Below are 24,201 nucleotides of genomic sequence, written 5' to 3' on the forward strand. Positions count from 1 at the left end.
GTCAAAATTTCAATATTTCACGCAAAATAAAAGCATCCAACAGTTTTGAATCCAAAAATGTCTGAGGGGAAATAAAAAAATCTGTTTGATTCAAACTGTCAACATCAGCCCAGAGGAGGACGGACAAGAGTGGCCATTTTGAGTTGATTTCTCAGCGTGTCAGCAGGCAGGGGAAGGTGCATTGTCCTGGGTTAGGCACATTTAATGAAATGTAAACGTAACACCCCCCACCCGAATCCACACCAAACCAAGAAAAAATACCCCCCAACACATAGTGGAAGTGCTGAGGGGAAAGGAGGACAACATGAAGGAGATGGTGATGGGCGGGAAAATGGCTGCTCCTCCTCAGCAGGCTGGGGTAGCAGAGAGAGCGAGAGCATTTTGCTGTGGTTATGGGGACGTCGGACTTGGCTTCCTGCAGTCACTGTGAGGGAAACAGGGAGACTCGCAGAGCAGGGCTCAGGAGCCCTGTACAGTTACCTGTGGAGGAGGCACCTGGAGGTGCCGGAGCGTGCGAGGGTCCCCAGGAGCCACCAGCCTTCTCCTCTGTGCCATGCATATTGAAAAGTCAGGCCAAGAAGCTGCAGTGGCAGAAACCCCAGCCCCAAATCCCTGTTTCCACCTGACCCCAAAGAGCTGACGAGCTACACCAACAATCCATTTTCTCGGCTAATTTAAAATGAGGGTCGGGGAGAAGACAGTGACTCGCCAATTCAGACTCATCCTGGTGTGACGTCCCACCCACTGAAATGCAATCCAAGGGACTCCACATAGGCCTGACCCAACATCCACTGAAGTTAACAGAGTTTTTCCATTGGCCCCTGATCTCTGAGTGCTGTACCCTGGGCCAAAGATAACAGGTAAGAAGGACCCAGAACCCCAAGTGCTGAAGCCCCCTCCGTGGCCCAGAGCTCACATCACCAGTCAGTGGGTGAGCAGGTAGGAATGTAGCATGCTGTGATTTCGGGAGTAATGGCTGCACCTCAGCTAGCACCAGGAAGGGAGAGGAAAGGGCGACATGAGCAAACATTTGGAAGACCAGCTTCAAGTGGGGTTCAACAGATCCAGCAATTTCCCACCAGCCCGCTGGTGCTCACAGCTCCAATTAGATCAGCCTTTGTATTCCTTCTAAGGCCTCTGCCTCTCCCGTGCTGTTTCTACTTGGGCCAACCTTTTACTACCTGTGGCTTGGCTTTTTGCTTCACTTCTTTTTCTCCACCCATCCCCCTGCTATCCTTCCCAGCCAGCTCTTTATTAAAAATGCTAACGCAGACACTTTCTCCCTGGGATGCCTGTTATCTGAAAGGAGAATTGGGGGGAGGGGAGGAATGGAAGGGCATAGAGAGGAGGAGGCAGCCGGGCGGTTTGGTGCACAGCGGATCTGAAAGTCGGAGAAGCTTTTCATCTGGCTGTCCTTCAATCTCACAAAGCCGAGGCGCACAGCGGGGGATGGAAAGAGGCAGATTTAAAAAAATATATATATATTTTAGCAGGGAAAGCGCTGCCCTTGTAACTGAGGGATGCCTGCGTCCCTAGCCCCTCTTCCGTTTGCAGCCTTGCCAGGCCTTCGCTTGGTTTGGAAGTTATGTGTTGGGATGTGGGAGGAAGAGAGGGGGCGGCAATGTGGAACGAAGAAAGGAAGGAGGAAGAGGACAGGGAAAAGAAGGGGGAAGGGGAGGAATAACGGGGGAGGAAGCAGGGAGGGGCACGCGTGCATCTTGTTATGCCAGTTAAGTCATTGAAACTGAGCACTGGGAGTGCTGCAGAGCCTCAGGAGGGCGCGGAAGCGAGGGTGCAGGTATGGGGGCCAGGGAGTTGAAAAGGATGGGCTGATTCTGGGAAGTCTGTGGCTTTTCTACAACCTCGTGGCTTCCTGCCTCTCCAATCCCCACTTGGCTCAGGTCTGTCCTTAGCCAGCACCCCCTCCCAAGCCCCATCCACATCACCCAAGGGAATTATTCATCCAGGGAACAGGAGTCTCCCAGAGGTGATGCTCAGGCAGCTCAGGGTGTTCCTGGCAGGATAGAGACGGGAAACGGCTTCACTAGCTAACTGCCTCCCCCTACCGAACAGCTGTGCCAGTCCCTCATGCTCACACCTCTGTGGCTGTTGTTTCGCTGCTCTGGAAGTGGTTCTAGCTGCTGTCCTGGCTCCCAGGGCCAGCCTGTGATAAATGAGATCTGCACACACAGATCTGCAGAGAGAGCCTGGGCTAGCTCAGGCACAGCATCAGCCCCCACACGCCAGCGGGGCCCTTCCCAAAAGGGGACAGGATCGCTGGGCCAGGCATTAGATGCTTCCTCTTGAGGAACGATGGATGTGACTCCTCTGGCTGCTCCTGCAACCCCCAGAGTGCAATCCCTCCAGAGCCTAGTGCGCTTCCTCTCCAGAACAACAGGGGAGGCCAGGCAAGGCTCAGCAAACTGCAGTACAAACTCAGAGATGCCTCCCTTTTCTGCTCCTGCAGCCAGCGTCATGTATTATGCCTGCCAGCCTCGCCCAGCGCTGGTGCAGACGCTGTCTGCTATGCCTCCTGGCCAGGTACTGAAAGCACAAGCTGTGCCCATCTGCCTTACACAGCTCATACACCAATGACACTTGCCCGCCTCCCCAGGACTGGTTGCTGACATCTGCAGCGCCGGTCTGTCTTGCCCAAACACCACAGTCCTCCTTGCCCACCTGCCTTGCTTAGCATTGACAAACAACACTCCTGGTCCTGGGGAAGTTACTCTCCAGTAATTCTGTTTGTTGTAACCCTCTCTCCTTCCGTCCTGCACAGCCACAACAATTACAGCCAGCTGTGTGGCTCAGCCTACGAGAGCACAGAGGAGAACTCTCTCTCAATCAAGTCTAGTATACAGGCGCCAATCCACCCATTCCCTTTCCAATCAGAGATTTCCAGACCAAAGTAACAGATATTAAGATTAGAGGGGAAAAGTCCAAGCGGCACTCCCTGAGGAGAAAGAGACAGATGCAGAATGGGAGAGGAGAGGACAATGACTAACAGAATTACCAGTCTGTCACTTTTCCTTCTTGTACATCCCTCTTCTCCCGTGCTACCTAGCAATAGACATTACAGACCGTGGCTGTCACAAGCAATGAGCCAGCCTTATTTTAATCAGGGTGCTTGGAGCACCCAGCAGTCAACAAATGTCAGCAGACAAGGACAGAGCCAACTGGTAGCATCATGTGAAAATGTGAGATGACCAGGTAGCCCCTTGCAGAAAGAGACGCTGCCATGCCACCAACAGGATACCAATTAATAATTTTGGATGTAACCAGGTTAACAGGCAAAAGTCTTCAATCCACTGTGGTTTTGATGACCTTCTGTCCCCGTTGCAGCCTTCAAAACAAATGAACTGTTGACTTTTCTAAAGCTACCAGTGGGGAGAGAGACAAAGTGGCAGAACTTGCTTGACGGCCAGAGAGAGAGACTTTCTCAGTGGAAGGAAGACGGAGTGAGAACCCACGACATCACAACTCAACCTAGGCAAAGCAATATGTTACAAATTCATTCCTGGAATAAACTCAGGGAAAGCTGAGGAACTGGCCTGTCTTAAAAAAGACAAACATAATTGTAGGTTAGGAGAGAGAATCTGTGAATTGAGGTCCCTCTACATTAGAGAAGGGGGAGAGGGAAATAATTCCCTGCCCTGATCCCACAAGAATGCAAGTGTTCCCAGAGTGCCGGGCTCAAAGGCTCATGAGCCAGAACAGGGGAGCTTTGCTGATTGGTTGAAGGCAAACCATTCCATAGGTTAGTCCACTTACTAACAAATCACCAGAACAACATAGGGGTGCAAGACGCCGCCACCTGCCAGAGACCAGAGTAACTTGCCAAATTAAGCTACACGTGTGGAAGCCTCACTTTGCACTGGTGGAGTGTCTCTACATTAGTGAAGTGACGCTGGTACAAATTTATTAGAACACAGACAAACCCAAAGCCATTCAGGTATTTCAAATCTACTTCGATCCATGCACGGATGCCACTGGGGAAAAAGTACAGAACCCAGCTGTCAGGCGAGACCATTGACCATTATGTTGCATAATGAACAGGAAGGTGTGTGAATATGAACAGTTAATAGATGGGCTAATTAGACCCAGATTTATTTGTGGTGGACCTTAGAACTAAATTGAACCAAAGTTATTGAATGAAGATGACTTGACTTGCAAGGAGCAGGACTAATGAAAACTGTGCTTTCCAAATGAAAGTGTTGATACACAGTGGAAGAACTGAAGTGCATCTAATTAAAAATGCATATCAAGATGTAAAGACAGATTGCAAGGATAAACAAACAGCAGAAACCAGATGTGTGCTTAGGTTGAAGAACAAGGTGCAAAAGCAGATGATCAAAATGGTTGTGCAGTTTACAGTATCTGCTCAACATGATGAAAGAGATATTCTTTAAAAGAACTTGATCGTGTTAAGGAGATTGAGGCAGCATTAATGGTATACACCTCACATTGATATGGATCCTAGTGTGGCACCAAAAATGCATGCTACACTTAATATCCCATTGCCACTGAGCAATAAAGTTCAAAGCTGAACTTCATTAGATGGTAAAATTAGAGGAGACTATAGACAAACTTACTGAGTCAATGCTATGGTCATCACAATAAAAAAAATCAAACCAATTAGACATATATAAATCCAAAAGATTTGACTAGGGTCCAGACGCAAGCACTGCCCTATGAGAATGACGGAGGAGGTCAAATCTAGACTTCAAAATGCGAGATTATTTTCAGTTTGGGATGTAAGATAAGGGATCTAGCAAGCCCCATTGAGTACAGAAAGTTCAAAATTCTGTATCTTTAACATCCCTTTTGGTAGCTATGTACCAAAGCACCATGGTCCCAGATCTGCGAGGATCTGTATGGAGTGGAAGCAATTGTTGATGATCAGCTGATTTGGGGCGAAAGTGAGCAACAGCACAATGATAGCCTGTATTTCTGCAGAGCGCATAAAAGAAAAGCACTTAATCTGAAAAGCAACGACTGCCAGATCAGGTTGAATGAGATTAGAAACATAAGCCAGATATTTAGTGACAAAGGAGTTCCGTTGAACCCAAGAAAAGTGGAGGCAGTTGTACAAATGGACAGACCCAAAAATGAGTCCCTGCTGAGAGATTTCAGGGGCATGTTAACTCAGCAAATTCATCCCCAAATTGTCACATGTAGTTGTGAGAGGAGCACTTATTGATTACCTGTATTGTGATAGCACCAAGGAGTCCCAGTCGCAGACACCATGCTGCTATGCACTGTACAGATACAGAACAAAAAGCCAGTCCTTGCCTCTAAGAACTTGTCGCACAAGTAAGGCTGCTTGAAGACAGTACAGTAGCAATGGCAGGATTTGCTAGAGAAAAATTTTTGGGGAATTACTTTTTAATTGGAAGCTCCTGTATGTCAGGCTAACAAGACCCGGAGATCTCAGTCAACACAAGTTCACGTGTTGGGGGCTGTCTTTCTGAAAGATGATCCCATAGTAGAACATGCCGCCAAAAACACAACAGAGCCATGCTCAGCTTGAAAAAAAAATGCTGAGGGTTGTGAGCTGTTTCACGTTTATAAGCAGCATTGGATGTGGTAGAAACTGGCCAGAAAGCACTCCAAGTCTTATTGCAAGAACTACTGAGCAAGGCAGCACCTAGACTTCTGAAACGATCATGAAACTGCAAAAGTACCTATTAAATGTGAAGCACAGACTTGTAACTTTTTAGAAAGGACATGCTTTCAAGAGGCCCTATAAACTATGAAAGCCAGGAGCTGCAGGAAGAAGAGTTTGAATTAAATACCATGCAACTACCAACGTCCAAATAAAATTTGATGAGTTCAAGGAATAAACACAAAATGACACCAGTCTTACAACAGCTTGAGAGAGTAATTCTAGATGGATGGCTGATGGAAAAAGCCCTGATACTTCCAAGCATACATCTTATTGGGACTTAGAGATGAGTGGAGGGATTTTCAGATTCACCTAACTGATTTAGGGGTACAAATCCCATTGAAAGACAAAGAGAAATGTTGGGATTCTGCACAAAGGGTACAATGCTATAATACCACACAGTATGATGTTGGAAATGCTAAGCATAATCTACTGTGCCCTTTTAGGTATTGAGAGGCATAAGAACTGAGCCCAAGAGGTCCTATTGTGGCCAGGCATGAATGCTGCCATTGAAGGGATCCAAGTGTGAAATCTGCAAGAAATGCAAGCAGCAGAATGCAAATGAACCACTGAAGCCAGATGAGATTCCCAATGGCCATGGGGCTAGGGATGGTACAGATCTATGTGAATTAAATAGGATAGAATCCCTCTCACTAGCAGACTACTCGTCTTTTTTAAAAAATTGAGCTGCTGCACAACACATCGAGTAGGCATATAACACCACCTTGTAAAGTGCAGTTTGCTCACCATGGGATTCCCGGAGCACCCACGGGAAAAAATACAGTGGGTGCTCAGCATCCACTTATGGGCCCCCCCTTTCCTCCCCCCGAGTGCCTCCTGCCACTGGCGGGTCCCGCCGATCAGCTCCTTGCCTTCCCCCCCGGCACCTAGCGCCTTCTGGCTGCCTAGGATTAGCTGTTCAGCGGTGTGCAGGAGGTGCTGGGGTGGAGGGAAAGAAGCGGGGCAGGAAGTGGCAGAGCAGGGCGACGTCAGAGGGGACTTCCCCCAGATGCCAGAGATTAGAAGGGGCAGGACCAGCCCCTTCCCGCTGCTGGGATACTGCTCTGCAGCGTGGCGGGCTGGCGGCTGCCTGAGAGAGCCTGGCTGGGGAGGCGGCTTCCGCTCCCTGCCTGGGCTCAGGTGCCAGGAACGAGGGGCAAGTGAGTCAGAGACCCTCTCCCTCCACAGCATGTTTCCAGCTCGCTCAGCCGTGGTCCCTGACAGCTGAGCCCAGACCAGGAGGGTCCCGCATTAGAAGCGGCTCCCTCCCGCCAGGGAGAGCGGCGGAATGTGCCAAGGGGGACAGGTGCAGCAGGAGGACAGAGGAGCGGGTAACAAGGAGCGGGCACAGCACGGTGGCTCTGGGCTGATTGGGGGTTGGCCAAGGGGGACACGTGACCTCCCCTTTTGATCATTCCCCCCCCTCAGTATGGGGAGGCACCAGTTGACTATGGGGCACCCTTGGGGGAAGGGGCAGAATGGGGCAGGAAGAGGCAGAGTGGGGGCGGGAAGAGGCAGGGCTGGGGTGAGTCTTGGGAGAAGGGGGTGGAGTGGTGGCGGGGCCTGAGACGGAGCGGGGGTCAAGCACCCTGTGGAAATCAGGAAGTTGGTGCCTATTTTCAGATGGATTCGCTATGCATAACAGACCACTCAGCAATTCTCTTTGATGCGTTAGTTCAAGCACACCATGTCAAACCATTCGCATGTACGGGGTAGACGACAGTGAAAACAGCAAAACACTTGGCAAATAAAAAAAAACCTTGGGAATTCAAAGCATCTACAGTTAGCACCGTTGCAACACTCCTCACAATACTTCATTAGTATCACCCGTTCAGAGAGTGACGGACAGAAGGCTCTTCTGGGTGTTCCAGGGAGATGGAGCTAAATCTCAGGAACAACTTTTAGTCCCCGATGAGAGGGGCTGATTCTGAGCACATTTCAGCTCAGTGCCTCAGAGACAAAAGTCTGGTAGGGAGGATGAAATTTGCCTGCTGGCTCTCAGTAGAATTCTCTCCTCTCCAAGGACAGAGTTCCGAACTGGCTTTGGGGTCTCTACAGCAGTGGATTTTTCCTTTCTACCCTTCCTCTTCCCCCAATCATCCATATTTTTATCCAGTTACCAGATTTCTTCATCTTTTCTTTCCTCTTATGTAGAGCAGCGGTTAAGGCAAGAAGAGGTTAGTGAAACGACAGAAGTAGAATTGAGAATGGGGGCTTGAGGTTGCAGTCCTACTTCCAGGCCAGAAGACAAAAGAAAAAGAGAAAGCAAATGGATGTTTTATACACACGCCTGGCACATGCCCTGATGGACTGATCATTTGGCTCTTCGCTTCTGATCAGTGGAGCCATCACATGGTTGGTCATTGCTGTTGCTGGACAGATTGTGAGAAGAAAGTTGGATGGCAATGGACTTTTACCAACCTGGTACAGAACCTTGCTAAGTCCCACACCTCATATATAAGTCACTGGACATACTGGCATGGAGGACGTCTACCACCGATGCCTAGGTGTTTTTTAATGGCTCGCATGCTGAGGCTGGGTGCATGGGAGAGCTCAGGAGTTTTGACCGATGTGTTAAGGATGAAATTTTAAGAATGGGTCCTTGCCAGAAGGTTGTCTCCTTGGTATGAGTGGATGGGAAGCTGACACCTTGAGTAATTACGGTGCCTCACCTGGAAGAGTGGCTGACAATGTGCTGCATTTGTACCACTAGATCTCAGCACAATCTAAACCAGGGTCACGTACCCAGCAAAGAACAAGCTCTCCCTTAGGACGGCCTGGAGTGAATCCCTTCCTATTCTCCACGTTAAACACCGCATCTCTATTTAGCCACACTCCCGTCCCCGTGCTCCTGCAGCCGCTCTGCTTTCAGTTTAATTGCTAAATTGGTTTTAAAATGAAAGAATCAGAGACGAGTTTGGAGATAGCTTCTGCAGCCCTCTCCCTGGGCCCCAGTTCAAAGGAATCTCTGCTCAGGGCCAGGGAAGAGAACAGCAGACTTAATACGCTCTCTCTGCAATCCTCTGGCGCGGAACGGCACAGCAGGGGTTGCTGGGAAACGAAGTCTTTGATGATCTTCTCTTCCCGCTGTGAAGACTAATGACTTTAAAGAAGGCACCCTGCCAAGGATGGGGCTTCCATGGAAAATCTTACAGCAGTGTAATTAGACAAGAGGAGGAAAGTTTTGCTAACTTACCAAAAAGAAAACAGAACGCTCCTCCCCTAAAAAAACCTCAACTACCCTTCTAGGGAAAAAAATTATTAAAGAGGGTCTGCAGCAGAGCTGCCAAGGAGAAATTCCTGCGAGTCTGGAGCAGCCAGCGTTTCCGAGCTTTGTGCTCTGCATTTCCAACAGCTGGGTACAATGTCCCGGTGCAATGTCCTTGCAGACAGAACACTGGACTCAGGAAACCAGGCTTCTCTTCCTGGCTCTGCCACTACCCTGCTGCGTGACCTTGGGTAAGTCACTTCACCTCTTTGTGCTTCTGTTTCCCCTCCCACCCTTTGTCCACTTGGTCTATTTTGGAAGGTCTGCCAGGCAGGACTATCTCTAATTATGTGTCTGCACCATGTCTACCACAATGGGGCTACTGGACCACAAGTAATTAATAATGTCATGAAAAGTTCTCAGTCCCGCCTCTTTATGCTGCCCCATGCTTAAAATGATGGATGTTAAATTCAGGACCAATTAAGGGGGATTACAAAGTCTGCCTGGGAATTTACTGCTGCCCTCAGAAGAAGGGCGTAGAAGCAAACACTGGCAACATATTAAGAAGAGCGGGCAAAATGTTATGACTAATTATGTTTGTGGGTATTGCATGCACACACTCAGCTAAGGGCAATCAGCTTTCATGCCTCGTTACTGCTTCTCCTACCCTTGGTGGACATAGAGAACCATTGATCACTGGTGTCTTTAAAACAACTTTTTTCATATTTGAAGATTTATCATGCCCCCCTTCACCCATCTCTTCTCTACACTAAACGTGCCCAATTCCTTCCGCATTGCCTAACAGGGCATGTTTTCTAAACTTCTTCTCAGATTAGAGATTTAGTTCTGCTCATTGTTCTGGGTGCAGAGCCGAGCTATTGGACTGATATCCCCACTTGCACTTCCAGAGAAGAGAAGGGACCCTTGAATTCTGGGAAGAGGAGCGACTCCCCCAGCCCTTGTCTCACCCAAAGGGAAGCACGATGTTCAGTGCCCTTGTCCCACCATGTTCCCCTTTTTTACCCGCTCCCTTTCTTTGAGGCCCTCTGGAGGGCCCTATGGAATTCCCTCTGGGGCCTGTCAGAACTGCAGTGCTCCTATATAAGTAGGATGAGTGTCTTGAGGAGATCCTGGCTCCTTCCTGACCCACACACAGCACTATCAGTCCTTAAGCCAACCCAGGGAGGGAGGGGAACAGAGAACCACACTAAAAACTGAACCCTGTCTCTCACTTAAAGAGGTGTCTCATCAGCACATGAGCGCCTGGCATAGGATCTGGATTATGCACCTGGGAACAAAGATAACTTGAGTCAAACAAGGTGGGAACTGGGCCAAACTTTGGAAATGGAAAATTGTAACCTAGCTGGAGATGGTTAGATTCAAGCTTCTTTGTACCCAAAATGAGCCAGTAACATTCAGCCCCTTGCTACCCAACCTGCAGTAATTCAGTTTGCCTCAGGCTCTTTCAAACGGAAACCAAGCCAGTTTGCTTTGGTTCTGACTCCATCATATTCAAATCGCTTGGTTCTAGATTTGTTTGGGTTCTTTGAGGAGAACGCTGGGATTCCTGCCTGGCTCTGAGCTCCAGGATCCTTTCACCTGGGTCCCACGCAACTGGCCCCTTCATCACCTGCAGCACCTCTGTGAGAATAAAAAGCAGCAGCATGATGGGGAGAGGGAAGGGAAATCCCAGCCAGACAGTTCCAGGAGGAGGGGATGTGAAGGTAACAGTGTCTTACCGGGACAGTGACAAGCCACAACGAGGAAGCGGGAGAAGGGGGGCTAATGGGAGGATAATCACATTTGCAGGCGGAACGACAATGACAAGGTCTGAGCATGGCGAGCGCAATCTGCAGGAGGAGAGGTGGGGAAGGGATGACAGAACAGATAGCGTCTTTGGCAGACCCTACCCAGAGTCTTTGTGAGCAGCTACAGAACCCTGAGGACTTGTCCACAGCTCCAAGGGGGGTGGATAAGTAGGCGCAATGAGGTGGAAATGAGCCAAGAGAAATGCACGGTGAAACCTAGCCAGCTGGTAATGACAGGTGGAGCATTTCGTCCCTGCTACATTGTTAATCTGAATCCCATCCAGCTCAGTAACGGTCCAAAGTCGCTGTCCTCAAAGGGCTGCTTGGTGGCCCAAGCCCAGTTCCCCAGTCTGTGGGTCACAAACATCACGGCTGCAATGGACAGTATCAGGCCTCCTCGCTGGCAGCCCCCTTGGAGCAACACAAAGCAGGAAGTCTCAAGCGGCGGCTGGAGAGCAGAACTCAGTGGGAGGTAGCAGTGGGATTCCTGCCTGACAGGACATCCAGTGCCAGGTATGTCATTACAGGGAGGCTGTAAGGGATGCAGTGTCCCCTCATAACTGTCAGCCTGACCAGGCTCCCAGCCCTGAGCAAAAAGAACCTGCTCCTCAGGTCTCCTGGCACTTCTCCACAGCCTGCAGCTGTCTTCTGTCTGTCTCTCTCATCAGCACCCAGCTCTGACGAGCAGACTTGGCCCTACCCCACATCCCAGTGAGCCAGAACATGGATCAAGAAATCCCTAAGCAGGAAAAGTGACAAGACAGATGGGGGGAGCTCGATGAGAGGGGAAGGCACCTCCAGGTGTGAGGGGAATGGAGGGCAGAGAGGGACCTCAATTGGAGAAAGGTGTAAGGAGACACCTCCTGAAGATGTAAGTTGCGTTAAGGAGACACACACACATACACAGTTAGGTGGAGGAGGGGAAAAAGGAAAGAACCACAATGGTAGGGGGAAGGATGGGAGAGCTCCCACAGGAAGGAGAGTGGAAAATCCAAAGGGAGGCAATTCACATGGAGAGTGTGTTATCGGGGGGAGCTGCAGACAGGAAGAGGGAGAAGGAGGAAGAGGTGGAGAAGAATTGGTAGGGGAAGAAGTGGGTGGCAACCTGGGCAGTAGCGACCATGGTTGAGTTCAGGATCCTCACAAAAGGAAGAAAGGAGAGTAGCAAAATACAGACCCGGGACTTCAGAAAAGCAGACTTTGACTCCCTCAGGGAACTGATGGGCAGGATCCCCTGGGAGGCTAATATGAAGGGGAAAGGAGTCCAGGAGAGCTGGCTGTATTTTAAAGAAGCCTTACTGAGGGCATTGGAACAAACCATCCCGATGTGCAGAAAGAATAGCAAATATGGCAGGCGACCAGCTTGGCTTAACAGTGAAATCTTCGGTGAGCCTAAACACAAAAAGGAAGCTTACAAGAAACGGAAACTTGGTCAGATGACAAGGGAGGAGTATAAAAATATTGCTCGAGCACTCAGGGTGTAATCAGGAAGGCCAAAACACAACTGGAGTTGCAGCTAGTAAGAGATGTGAAGGGTAACAAGAAGGGTTTCTACGGGTATGTTAGCAACAAGAAAAAGGTCAGGGAAAGTGTGGGCCCCTTAATGAATGGGGGAGGCAACCTAGTGAGAAGATGATGTGGAAAAAGCTGAAGTACTCTGTGATGGTGCACCCCATAAGGCTTTTATGGAAATATGTTTATGAATGTATATATGACATAACTGGAATATGTTTTATGCTACATATGCCATGTAACATATCTATGTAATGGTTATGATCTATTGAATATATTCATCCTATTTGTATGCATGTGTCATTATTGTATTCGAGGTTATGAATATTGGCTGTATACTTGTTTGATTTTAAATAACCTTAGTAAGGCATTTGGTCAGCTTCTTTAGAAAGGAATTTGCAAGTTAAGTGCCCAATCAAGAAGCACTTAATGCACAATGGATCTTGGAAGGCTCCAATCCACATAAGAAGTCTACATGAGGATGTTCAAGGTAGCATGTGGACAATGGCTGCTGCCTGTAAAAACTGAGTCATGCATGGACATGTGACTTGCCCATGTGACTCCAAAACTCCATCTTGGAGCTGGACTTTGTGTAGGAGAGAGAAGGGGGTCTCCACTCACAAAAGAAAGTCTATTTAAACCCCTGGGAGACCCCACCCTTCAGCTGGCTCAAGAGATAGCCTCTCCACCCCCAGGGATATATGAAAGAAACTGGAACAAAGGACAGTAACTACAGGGGGTGTGAGTGACTCCTGGACCCAGACTAGAAAGAGACAAGTCTGTAAAAGGAAACTCACCGGAATTCCTCTGAGGGTGAGGTTTTACCTCTATTCTGTTTTCTTAGACATAGACTTGCATGTTCTGTTTTATTTTGCTTGGTAATTCACTTTGTTCTGTCTGCTATTACTTGGAACCACTTAAATACTACTTTCTGTATTTAATAAAATCCCTTTTTACTTAATTAACCCAGAGTATGTATTAATACCTGGGGGGGGCAAACAGCTGTGCATATCTCTCTATCAGTGTTATAGAGGGCAAATAATTTATGAGTTTACCCTGTATAAACTTTATATAGGGTAAAACGGATTTACTTGGGGTTTGGACCCCATTGGGAGTTGGGCATCTGAGTGTTAAAGACAGGAACACTTCTTAAGCTCCTTTCAATTTAAGCCTACAGTTGTTAGGGGATGTGGTTCAGACCTGAGTCTGGGTTTGTAGCAGGCTAGCGGGTCTGGCTCAAACCAGGCAGGGCACTGAAGTCCCAAGCTGGGAGGGCAGAGAAAGCAGAGGCAGAAGTAGTCTTGGCACACCAGTTGGCAGCCCCAAAGGAGTTTCTGTGATCCAACCCATCACATACTCAATGCCTTTTTTTGCCTTGGTCTTCACAAACAAGATCAGCTCCCACACTGCTGTCCTGGGCAACACAGTATGGGGAGGAGGTGAGCAGCCCTCAATGGTGAAACAGGTTAAGGACTACTTAGAAAAGCATGGACATGCACAAGTCCCTGAGTCCAGATCTAATGCATCCGAGGGTGCTGAGGGAACTGGCTGATGTGATTGCAGAGCCATTGGCCATTATCTTTGAAAACTCGTGGCAATCAGGGGAGGTCCCAGACGATTGGAAAGAGGCAAATTTAGTGCCTCTCTCTTAAAAAGAGAAGAAGGAGAATCTGGGGAACTACAGTCTGGTCAGCCTCGCCTCAGTCCCTGGAAAAATCATGAAGCAGGTCCTCAAGTAAACCATTTTGAAGCACTTGGAGGAGAGGAAGGTAATCAGGAACAGTCAACCTGGATTCACCAAGGGCAAGTCACGCCTGACCAACATGATTGCCTTCTATAATGAGATAACTAGCTCTGAGGATTTGGGGAAAGCAGTGGACGTGATATATCTTGACTTTAGCAAAGATTTTGATAAGGTCTCCCACAGTATTCTTGCCAGCAAGTTAAAAAAGCATGGATTGGATGAATGGACTATAAGATGGACAGAAAGCGGGCTAGATTGTCGGGCTCAAATGGTAGTGATCAATGGCTCAATGTCTAGTTGACAGCCAGTATCAAGCAGAATACCCAGGAGTCGGTCCTGGGGCTGGTTTTGTTCAACATCTTTATTAATGATCTCGATGATGGGATAGATTGCACCCTCAGCAAGTTTGCGGATGACACTAAGCTGGGGGGAGAGAGAGATATGCTGGAGGGTAGGGTTGAGTCCAGAGTGACCTAGACAAATTGGAGGATTGGGCCAAAAGAAATCAGATGAGTTTCAATAAGAACAAGTGCACAGTCCTGCACTTCGGACAGAAGAATCCCATGCACCGCTACAGGCTGGGGACTGACAAGCTAAGCAGCAGTTCTGCAGAAAAGGACCTGGGGATTACAGTGGATGAGAAGCTGGATATGAGTCAGCAGCGTGCCCTTGTTGCCAAGAAGGCCAACGGCATATTGGGCTGCATTAGTAGGAGGATTGTCAGCAGATCGAGGGAAGTGATTATTCCCCTCTATTCGGCACTGGTGAGGCCACATCTGGAGTACTGTGTCCAGTTTTGGGCCCCCAACTACAGAAAGGATGTGGACAAATTGGAGAGAGTCCAGGGGAGGGCAACGAAAGTGATCAGGGGGCTGGGGCACAGGACTTAAATAAGAGGCTACGGGAACTGGGCTTGTTTAGTCTGCAGAAGAGAAGAGTGAGGGGGGATTTGATAGCAGCCTTCAACTACCTGAAAGGGGGGTTCCAAAGAGAATGGAGCTCGACTGTTCTCACTGGTGGCAGATGACAGACAAAGGAGCAATGGTCTCAAGTTGCAGTGGGGGAGGTCTAGGGTGGATAAGAGGAAACACTAAGTCACTGGAATGGGTTACCTAGGAAGGTGGTGGAATCTCCATCCTTAGAGGTTTTTAAGGCCTGGCTTGACAAAGCCCTGGCTGGGATGATTTAGCTGGTGTTGATCCTGCTTTGAGCAGGGGATTGGACTAGATGACCTCCTGAGGTCTCTTCCAACCCTAATCTTCTATGATTCTAAGAGAAGATACCAAGTGGGTCAGGGTCAATGCAGGGATTGCAGGGCTGGAGAGAACAGTGATGGATGTGTCACAGTAGCCAGGCAGCTGGCTGAGCGGTAAGCGGGGGTGAGGAAGAGAAGTGGGCTCCGATGTCAGCAGACATTCCTGGCACTGAACTGTTGCTGAGTCCTCTGCCCACTCCGGGCACTTTCACAAGCCATCATTCCCAGCAAATTTTGCTCTCGATCTGTTTTGATCCTCATTTCCCAGGTTTCTTATCTCACCCTGTCTGAGTCTGACATTTGCTCTGAGACCATTGGATTTTTTAGGGAGTTCCTGAAGTCAGAGAGAAACGCTTCTGAAAGGGAATGCAGATTTTTTGTGTGGTGGTGGGGAATTCTTGGCTTTCCTTGTTCCATCTTCAGAACTCCTTACCAGTTCTTCTAAGATCATGCTTATCCTGGGATTTTTTTCACCAGTACAGCTACCACAGTGCAAGCATCAACGTACATGCACTATGCTGGCGAAGACGGGGCTTGCATCAGAGCAGGATGTCTACGTTAGAAGCATGCATTAATTAACTATATTAAGGCAGCTACATAGGCACAAAATTCTTCCACCCGTTCTACCAAGGTCCAATTTATAAATGGTTTAATGAAGGGTTCATAAAAGATTCCTAGGGTTACTGACATGAGCAGCATGGATTATAGATGATTAAAAACAGAGCAGAAGGTGTTAAAAATGATGATAAAGCATGGTTATAAACAACCTGTTGGATTCTATAGCCATCTACAGCAGCATTTATCAACCCTTTATACACTACTTATAAATGAAATCTTAATATAATGTGAGACACACTTCCCTAGTCTAGACAAGTCCTACGGCCAGCAACACAGACCTGTTTCAAATGGCTTGGCTTTCTGCATTGCTCCCCACCCCTTTGATGTTCTGAGGCTTCATAAAGTAGGTATTACTAACCAGTACTCTTCTCCTTTCATCTTCTTATGGCACGTCACCATGGAAGAGAATAGGCTAAGTCAAGACTATATGTCTTTCTAAGAGAGATACTCTAGCTCAGATAGAAACTGTGAGCTTGTCTCAGGAATTACTGGGTTAGATTCTCTGTCCCTTGTTATGCAGGAGGTCAGACTAGATGATCTTAATGTGTCCTCCTACTCTTAAAATCCATGCATAGGAACAATATGAGAAATACGGCCTACATGCTTTTAATCACAGAACTGTAAGACTGGAAGGGACCTTGAGAGTTCATCTAGTTCAGTCCCGTACGCTCACGGCAGGACTAAGTATTACCTAAACCAGAGGTGGGCAAACTATGGCCTATGGGCCACATCCGGCCCGCGGGACCCTCCTGCCCGGCCCCTGAGCTCCTGGCCCGGGAGGCTAGTCTCTGGCCCTTCCCCTGTGGCCTCAGCTCACTGTGCTGCCGGCGCAGCGCTCTGGGCAGCCAGGCAGCGCAGTTGCAGAGCCGCGGCCTGACCCGGTGCTGTGGGTGGCGCAGCTGTAGCACCGCCAGCCACCGGTGCTCCAGGCACTGCAATAAGGGGGCAAGGGTGGTTAGATAGAGGACAGGGGAGTTCGGGGGTGTGGTAAGGGGTGTGGATAGGGGTCAGGGCGGTCAGAGGGTGGAGAACAGGGGGTTGGATGGGGCAGGGGTCCCGGGGGGGGCAGTCAGGAATGGGGGTGGGGTTGGATGGGGCGGCAGGGGGCAGCCAGGGATGGGGGGGTCCGGGGGCAAGAAGCCGGGGGATCGGATAGGAGGCAGGGGCTGGGCCAGGCCTGGCTGTTTGGGGAGACACAGCTTCCCCTAACCAGCCCTCCATACAATTTTGGAAACCCGATGTGGCCCTCAGGCCAAAAAGTTTGCCCGCCACTGACCTAAACCATCTCTGAGAGGTGTTTGACTAACCTGCTCTTAAAAATCTCCAACGATGGACATTCCACAACCTACCTAGGCAATTTATTCTTGTGCTTAACCATCCTGACAGTTAGGAAATTTTCCTAATGTCCAACTGCCCTTGCTGCAATTTAAGCCCATTGCGTCTTGTCCTATCCTCAGAGGTTAAGGAGAACAATTTTTCTCCTTCCTACTTGTAACACCCTTTTGAAAACTGTTATGTCCCTCCTCAGTCATCTCGTCTCCAGACTAAAGAAACCCAGGTTTTTCAGTCTTCCCTCATAGGTCATGTTTTCTAGACCTTTAATCGTTTTTGTTGCTCTTCTTTGTACCTTCTCCAATTTGTCCACATCTTTCCTGAAATGTGGCAGCCAGACCTAGACACAATACTCCAGTTTACACCTAATCAGCGCAGAGCAGAGTGGAAGGATTACTTCTTGCTTACAACCTTCCTGCTAATACATCCCAGAATGATGTTAGCATTTTTTTTGCAGCAGTGTTACACTGTTGACTCTCATTTAACTTGTGATCCACTATGACCCCCAGATCCCTTTCTGCAGTACTCCTTCCCAGGCAGTCATTTCCCACTTTTGTATGTGTGCAACCGATTGTTCCTTCCTAAGTGGAGTATTTTTGCATTTGTCCTTATTGAATTTCATCCTATTTTCTTCAGATCATTTCTCTAGTTTGTCCAGATCATTTTGAATTTTAATCCTATTCTCCAAAGTACTTGCAACCCCTCCCAGCTTGGTATCGTTAGCAAACTTTGTAAGTGTACTCTCTATGCCATTATCTAAATCACTGATGAAGATATTGAACAGAACGGGACCCAGAACTGACCCCACTTGATATGCCTTTCCAGCTTGACTTTGAACCCCTGATAACCACTCTCTGAGAACGGTTTTCCAACCAGTTATGCACCCTCCTCATAGTAGCTCCATCTAGGTCGTATTTCCCTAGTTTGTTTATGAGAAGGTCATGTGAGACAGTACCAAAAGCCTTGCTCAAGTTAAGATATATCATATCTACCACTTCCCCCCATCCACAAGGCTTTTTACCCTGTCAAAGAAAGCTATTAGGTTGGTTTGACACAATTTCTTCTTGACAAATCCATGCTGACTGTTATTTATCAACCTATTCTCTTTTTGGTGTTTGCAAATTGACTGCTTAAGTATTTGCGCCATCTTTCTGGGTACTGACGTTAAACTGACTGGTCTGTAATTCCCTGGATTGTCCTTAATCCCCTTGTTATAGCTTGGCACTATATTTGCCCTTTTCCGGTCCTCTGGAATCTCTCCTGTCTTCCTTGACTTTTCTAAAATCATCACTGATGGCTCAGGTAAGAACATAAGAACGGCCATACTGAGTCAGACCAAAGGTCCATCTAGCCCAGTATCCTGTCTTCCGACAGTGGCCAATGCCAGGTGCCCCAAAGAGAATGAACAGAACAGGTAATCATCAAGTGATCCATCCCCTGTTGCCCATTCCCAGCTTCTGGCAAACAGAGGCTTGGGACACCATCCCTACCCATCCTGGCTAATAGCCATTGATGAGATATCTCCTCAGTGAGCTGCTTGAGTATTCTAGGATGTATTTCATCAGGCCCAGGTGACTTAACCTATCTCTATGCAGAATCCATCAAGCATTCTGGGCCCCACACAAAGCCATGTAATTATCTCCCCATGCTGGAGCATTTCAGAATAGCTTGAAAACGGGAAGGCATCAGCTTCTGAAGGTTTGTGCCTTTATTTATGCAAATATATGGAAATGCATGCAAATCTGCAATCCTTTAAGGCCAAAAGGATTTGGGCAGGTATGGAGGAGGGAGAGATTTGCAGGCAGCAATGGCAGAAAGGTAATGCAAACAGACATGACCCTGGAGATAGTTGCATGGCATTACAAGAAAACGAAATAGCCAGTGCGACCACTGCAAGGGGAGGAGATGGCTAATAGTGGGACACAGTGAAGGCAAGTGCAACTCCCTCTTGTCTATTAAAACAGGAGAAAGAGCTCATCCTGCTGCTGAGGAGGGAGTGTTGATCCCACAGGGCTACCACTCTTGTCTGGCAGGTGGGGAATCCAGAGCGGGAAGTGCAGGTGCTTGGTCAGTGGCTTAACCAGGACCAGCACTGGGCAGGGAGAAAAAATGACCCACCTGGAAGTCCCCTATTCCAGTGTTTTTCAAAGTTCGGGTCACGACCCATTATTGGGTCACAGCATGTAAGGCACCGGGTCACCTTGCTCAGCACCTAAGGACCCTCGCGGCTCTGGTCAGCACCGCTTAATTGAGACATTAAAAGTCCTGTCAGGGGTGCTGCCCAGCGAAGGCAGGCTAGTGCCTACCTGTTCCAACACCGCGCTGTGCCCTGGAAGTGGCCAGCAATAGGTCCATCTTCTAGGCAGGAGGCCACAGAGCTCCGCGCACTGCCCCCACCCCAAGCACTGGCTCCGCACTCCCATTGGCTGGTTCCCGGCAGGCAAGAGCCATGCGGAGCCTCCACCTAGGAGCCAGACCTGCTGCTGGCTGCTTCCGGGCGCAGCACGGTCCGTGGTACCAGGACACGCAGGAAGCCTGCCTCTGCACCCTGGCTGCACTGCTGACCAGGAGCCGCCAGAAGTAAGTCCACACCCCAACCCCGTGCCACAATCCCCTGCCCCAGCCCTGAGCCCCCCCAAAACCGGAAACCCTTTGTGCACCCCAAACGCCTCATCCCCAGCCCCACTCCAGAGCTTGCACTCCCTCCCAGAGCCCTGATCCCTTCCCACACCCCAACCCCCTGGGCCTGCCCCAGCCCTGAGCCCCTGCCAACCCGGAGCCCCTCTTGCACCCCAAGCCCCTCATCCCCAGCCCAGAACCCTGACCCCCTCCCACACCCCAACCCCCTGCCCCAGCCCAGAGCCCCCTCCCACACCCTAAACCCCTCATTCCGAGCCCCACCCTGCAGCCCAACACTCTGCCCCAGCCCTGAGCCCCTCCCACACCCCAAACCCGTCATCCCCAGCTCCATTGGGTCACGGGCATCAACAATTTTCTTCAACTGGGTCCCCAGAAAAAAGTTTGAAAACCAGTCCCATATTCATCTCCTCTAACGGAAAATCCATCTGGCCGCCCAAGGCTAGAGGAAGGAAGCACAAACATTTAGCCAGTTAGACCTGCTTGGGGACCTGAGCTCCTTTTGGATAGATTTCTTCACTTGTGCCCTTTGCTCAGCCCTGTCTCCACAAGGCCACACAATGGCAATACCTCCCACAACAGCTCACACGTTTTTGTGGTGGGCCTTACACAATGGTGGCTCTCTTTAGTCACAGATTTCAAGGCCAGAAGGAACCATCTGATCTGATCTCCTGTATAGCACTAGCCAGACAACTTCCCCCAAATAATGCCTAGAGCAGATGTTTTTAAAAAAACATCCAATCTGGATTTAACAATTGTCAGTGATGGAGAATCCACCCTGACTCTTGATAAATTGTTCCAATGGTTAATTACTCTGACCATTAAAAATTTACACCTTATTTCCATCTGAATTTGTCTAGCTTCAACTTCCAGCCACTGGATCATGTTAGACTTTTCTCTAAACTCTAATTTATCAATGTCCTTCTTGAATTGTGGACATCAGAACTGGTCAGTGCTCCAGCAGCACTCGCACCAGTGCCAAATACAGAGGTAAAATAACCTCTGTGATCCTACTCTAGATTCCCCTGTTTATGCATCCAAGGAACGCATTAGCCCTTTTGGCCCCAGCTTTGTTCTGGGCGGTGGATAATCAGCTGATTATCTACCAAGACAGGTTTTCAAAGTCACTGCTTCCCAGGATAGAGTCCCCTATGGGTTCCTAGGGTTCCTGGTGAGTATGGCCTACATTCTTTGCTCCCAGATGTATACATCTGCATTTAGCCAATTTAAAATGCATATTGTTTAAAGGGCTAACATTTTGTTTTGACAGAAAGAAAAGAACCAAGACGTACAGGACCAGAGCTTCAGCTTTTTGGCTGCGATGGAGCTACATTACTGATCCACACCAGCTGAGGAGCTGGACCTTAGACTCCAAAACTGGGGAGGACAGGGGAGGTCCACTGAACATTGAGACACAAACGAACGTGTTTGGAAAACTTTGACTTAATTGAAACCCGATTTTTTGTTTAGCTGAAAACCAAAACACTTTCGCAGTTTAGCCGCTAAGTACTAAGACCTGCAGCAAACTGTGTCTGTCTCATTCTTTTCCCCACAACACAGTGATCAGGTGTCTAACTGGACCAATTTTCAGCACACTTGAGCAGCTCTCATAATACACTGGAAATTCTGCTGTCCAGCACTGCTCTGAGATGCCCACATCAGCAACTCTGAAAACCAGGCTCCCGCCACTCTGATGTAATGCAATGTAGGCAATCAGCCCCATCTCGCTTTCAGCATTGCCAGTTCACTTTTTTCACGCAGCTCTGCACTGCAAGTTATTTTCCCTCAGATTCATTAGCTTGCATTTTCCCAGACTGCATCTCATTATGTTATTTCTTAGCCATGATTCTAATCTCTCTGGGTCCCTCTCTGTTCATTATCTCTTCCCCCGGTGTTCAAAAACACCTCTTGGTTTCGTAGCATCTGCCAATGCTTTTTCATCCCCTTTTCCAGAGTGCTGAACTAGAGAGGGGAGGATGGTCTTGTAGCCATGGCAGTGAAGAGGGATGCTGGAGAGCTGCCTCCCTCAGTCACCCTGGACTACGCCAGGACACTGTAACAAACCCATGGTCTCCTAAGGCTGCACGGATATCACAGTGCCACTCAGCATGGCTCCCTAAAACTTTGCGGCAGCAGGGACAGAACTCGGAACCTCTAGCAGCACAGAGACCGGCCACTTGAGCTCAAAGGAGAATTTCCAGTCAGTACCCCTCTATCTTCTCCATAGGCTGCCGCCATCCACTAGAGGGCAATGGAGTCACACACATTAACCGTTAGCGCCACCAGCAGAAACGGCCACTGTTAATTAATCAACAGGGCAAACCCCAAAGGGAGGAGTTGGGGGTGCTCAGCAGCTCTCTGGGTTTGGCCCAAGGCTAGCAGTGCAGAGCCTTCACCCACTGCTCTGTTCTCATCCCATTTAGCAGAGATCAGTGGTTCCCAAACTCATGAGCAAGATCACAGCAATGCTCACCGGCCTGCCACGGTGACAGGAGGCTACAGTATAAAGCACACTGCTGTCCTTGGATCAAATTTGTTGTTGATTATTACTGTTAACTGAAAATGTTAATTAAGTCGAGACAGAACCACCACCCTTGCAATAAGCCACTGGACCCCACTCCCAAATTCTGTGCATCGCCGTTCCCCTGACCTTATGTTTGAGGTGCGTTCAGTTCCCATGACAGTATTCCAGGGTCCCACAGTTTCACAGCCGGAGAATCTACCCGTTGCCACAGAAATATTGTCCCAAATCTCAGCATTCATTTAATAAAACATGTTTCTAGCACTAGTGTTTGCCAGCGTAACATTCCAAATGTGAGCGGAGTGCAGGGCGATAGAATGTGGTTGGCAGATAATGGGGTTTAGAAAGGTCTTGACCAATTCTATTAATCTCACTGGGCTGTCTGATCTGAAACCTAACAATGATCATTTCAGTGTCAATATTGTTCACTCCCGATCGTTTGTGCAAAAATACCCAGCTAACCTGCTTCTCTCCCGACCTCCAACTGCCTCCCACCCCTTCCTGGATGCCAGCTGTGCCCTAGCCAGCTGACAACTTCCACAGTGCAGCTATACGCCAGCAGCACAAAGCTCCATGGCACGCTGAAAATTAACAGGTGGCATGAAACACACTGGTCCAGATCTTCAGCTGGTCTAAACAGGCACCTGCCGAGGATTCGGCCCATTGAATGTAAAACAAAAATGAACCGCAGGAGTTCTGCACAGACTGGGTTATTCGTTTTCATATTTAATTAAATATAAACCTCTCTCTTTTTTTTTTATTTACCCTATTGCAATATTTCTGTTCTGTTGCACTCCAGAACCCCAAGGCCTTTGCAACAGAGCTTAGATCCAGCTTGCTGCAGACTACACAGACCTTGACATTACTCTTCTCCAGGCTAATTTCCATTCATTCTTCCAAGAAGTTGTCATGCGACAGACACCGTAGCAAATGCTTTGCTGAACCCCAGATACTCCACACAATGGCCGTTGTGTTCCCACTGTCCACTAATTGTCTGACTCACTCAGAAAAACCCACCATGTTTGTCTGGAAGGTTTTGTCCTTTATAAAGCCCATCCTGCCTATTTCTCATGGTTGTAACCCTGTAAATGCACTTTCCAAAAGTCTGGACCAAATGAAAGTAACCATGGAGCTAACCAAATAAGTTTCTTTATCTGCCTCTAGTGGCCGGATCCCATTAAGCAGCGTACAAATCTACCACTGCTCCCAAGCCTGCTGGTCCTTTAGCTCAAGCAGTAGAGACTCTTGCTTTTAGATCCAGGGGCACGTGGCTCAATCCCACCAACCACCCATCCATGGGGTTGCCCCAACAGGGAACGTTCATAAAGTCAGGAGAATTTTTTGCTATTTGTGGACATCAGACTTACCCCTGGTTCGTGCCCCACTCGTTCCGGATGCAGAGATGCTTGTGCACCGGGTCCTTCATGTAACCCTCATAGCAAAGGCACTCACCTAGGAATGGAGGAAGGTAAAATAAGAGAGAACGAATTCTACTCGCCACTGCTGGAGACAGGCTACTAGACAAGATGGACCAAGGTCTGATCCTGTGCTCCGAATGAACCCTGCTAATGGGAGTCTGTGGGCTCAAGGGGGGCTCACAACAGGCAGGGTTATTACATCAGGAAATCCCACCTCCACATGCCAGAGGCTGAAGTGCACAGACTGTGTAACTGCATTAACTCCCTTCCTCCCGGAGATCTACAGGTGGTGCCATGGCAGTGGCGGAGGTGAGCCCTCACACCAAATACTGTCTCCTCTTCTCCTCCCTCCAGACCTTGCTACAACTGTCAGCGGCAGCCTCCAACCCCTGGTCTAAAGGCTGGGAGCTGGTGGTTGTACAAAACCAGCCCATGCTCAGAGTAGAGTTCAGAGCACACCCCCTTCCCTGTCCTCGATGGCCT

At 48.8% G+C, this 24,201-nt stretch overlaps 1 protein-coding gene across 2 annotated transcripts in view; it reads right to left on the reverse strand.

Moving 5' to 3' along the window:
• The window catches only part of ASTN1 (astrotactin 1), a 182,761-nt gene that overhangs the window by 62,107 nt on the left and 96,453 nt on the right, over nt 1-24,201 (reverse strand). For both annotated transcript variants that reach the window (XM_074960999.1, XM_074961000.1), the window contains exon 8: nt 23,668-23,752. In XM_074960999.1, coding sequence (XP_074817100.1) covers nt 23,668-23,752 — 85 coding nt within the window. The remainder of the gene's footprint in view (nt 1-23,667; nt 23,753-24,201) is intronic.

Source organism: Natator depressus, chromosome 8 (assembly GCF_965152275.1).
Source record: "Natator depressus isolate rNatDep1 chromosome 8, rNatDep2.hap1, whole genome shotgun sequence".
NCBI lineage: Eukaryota > Metazoa > Chordata > Testudines > Cheloniidae > Natator > Natator depressus.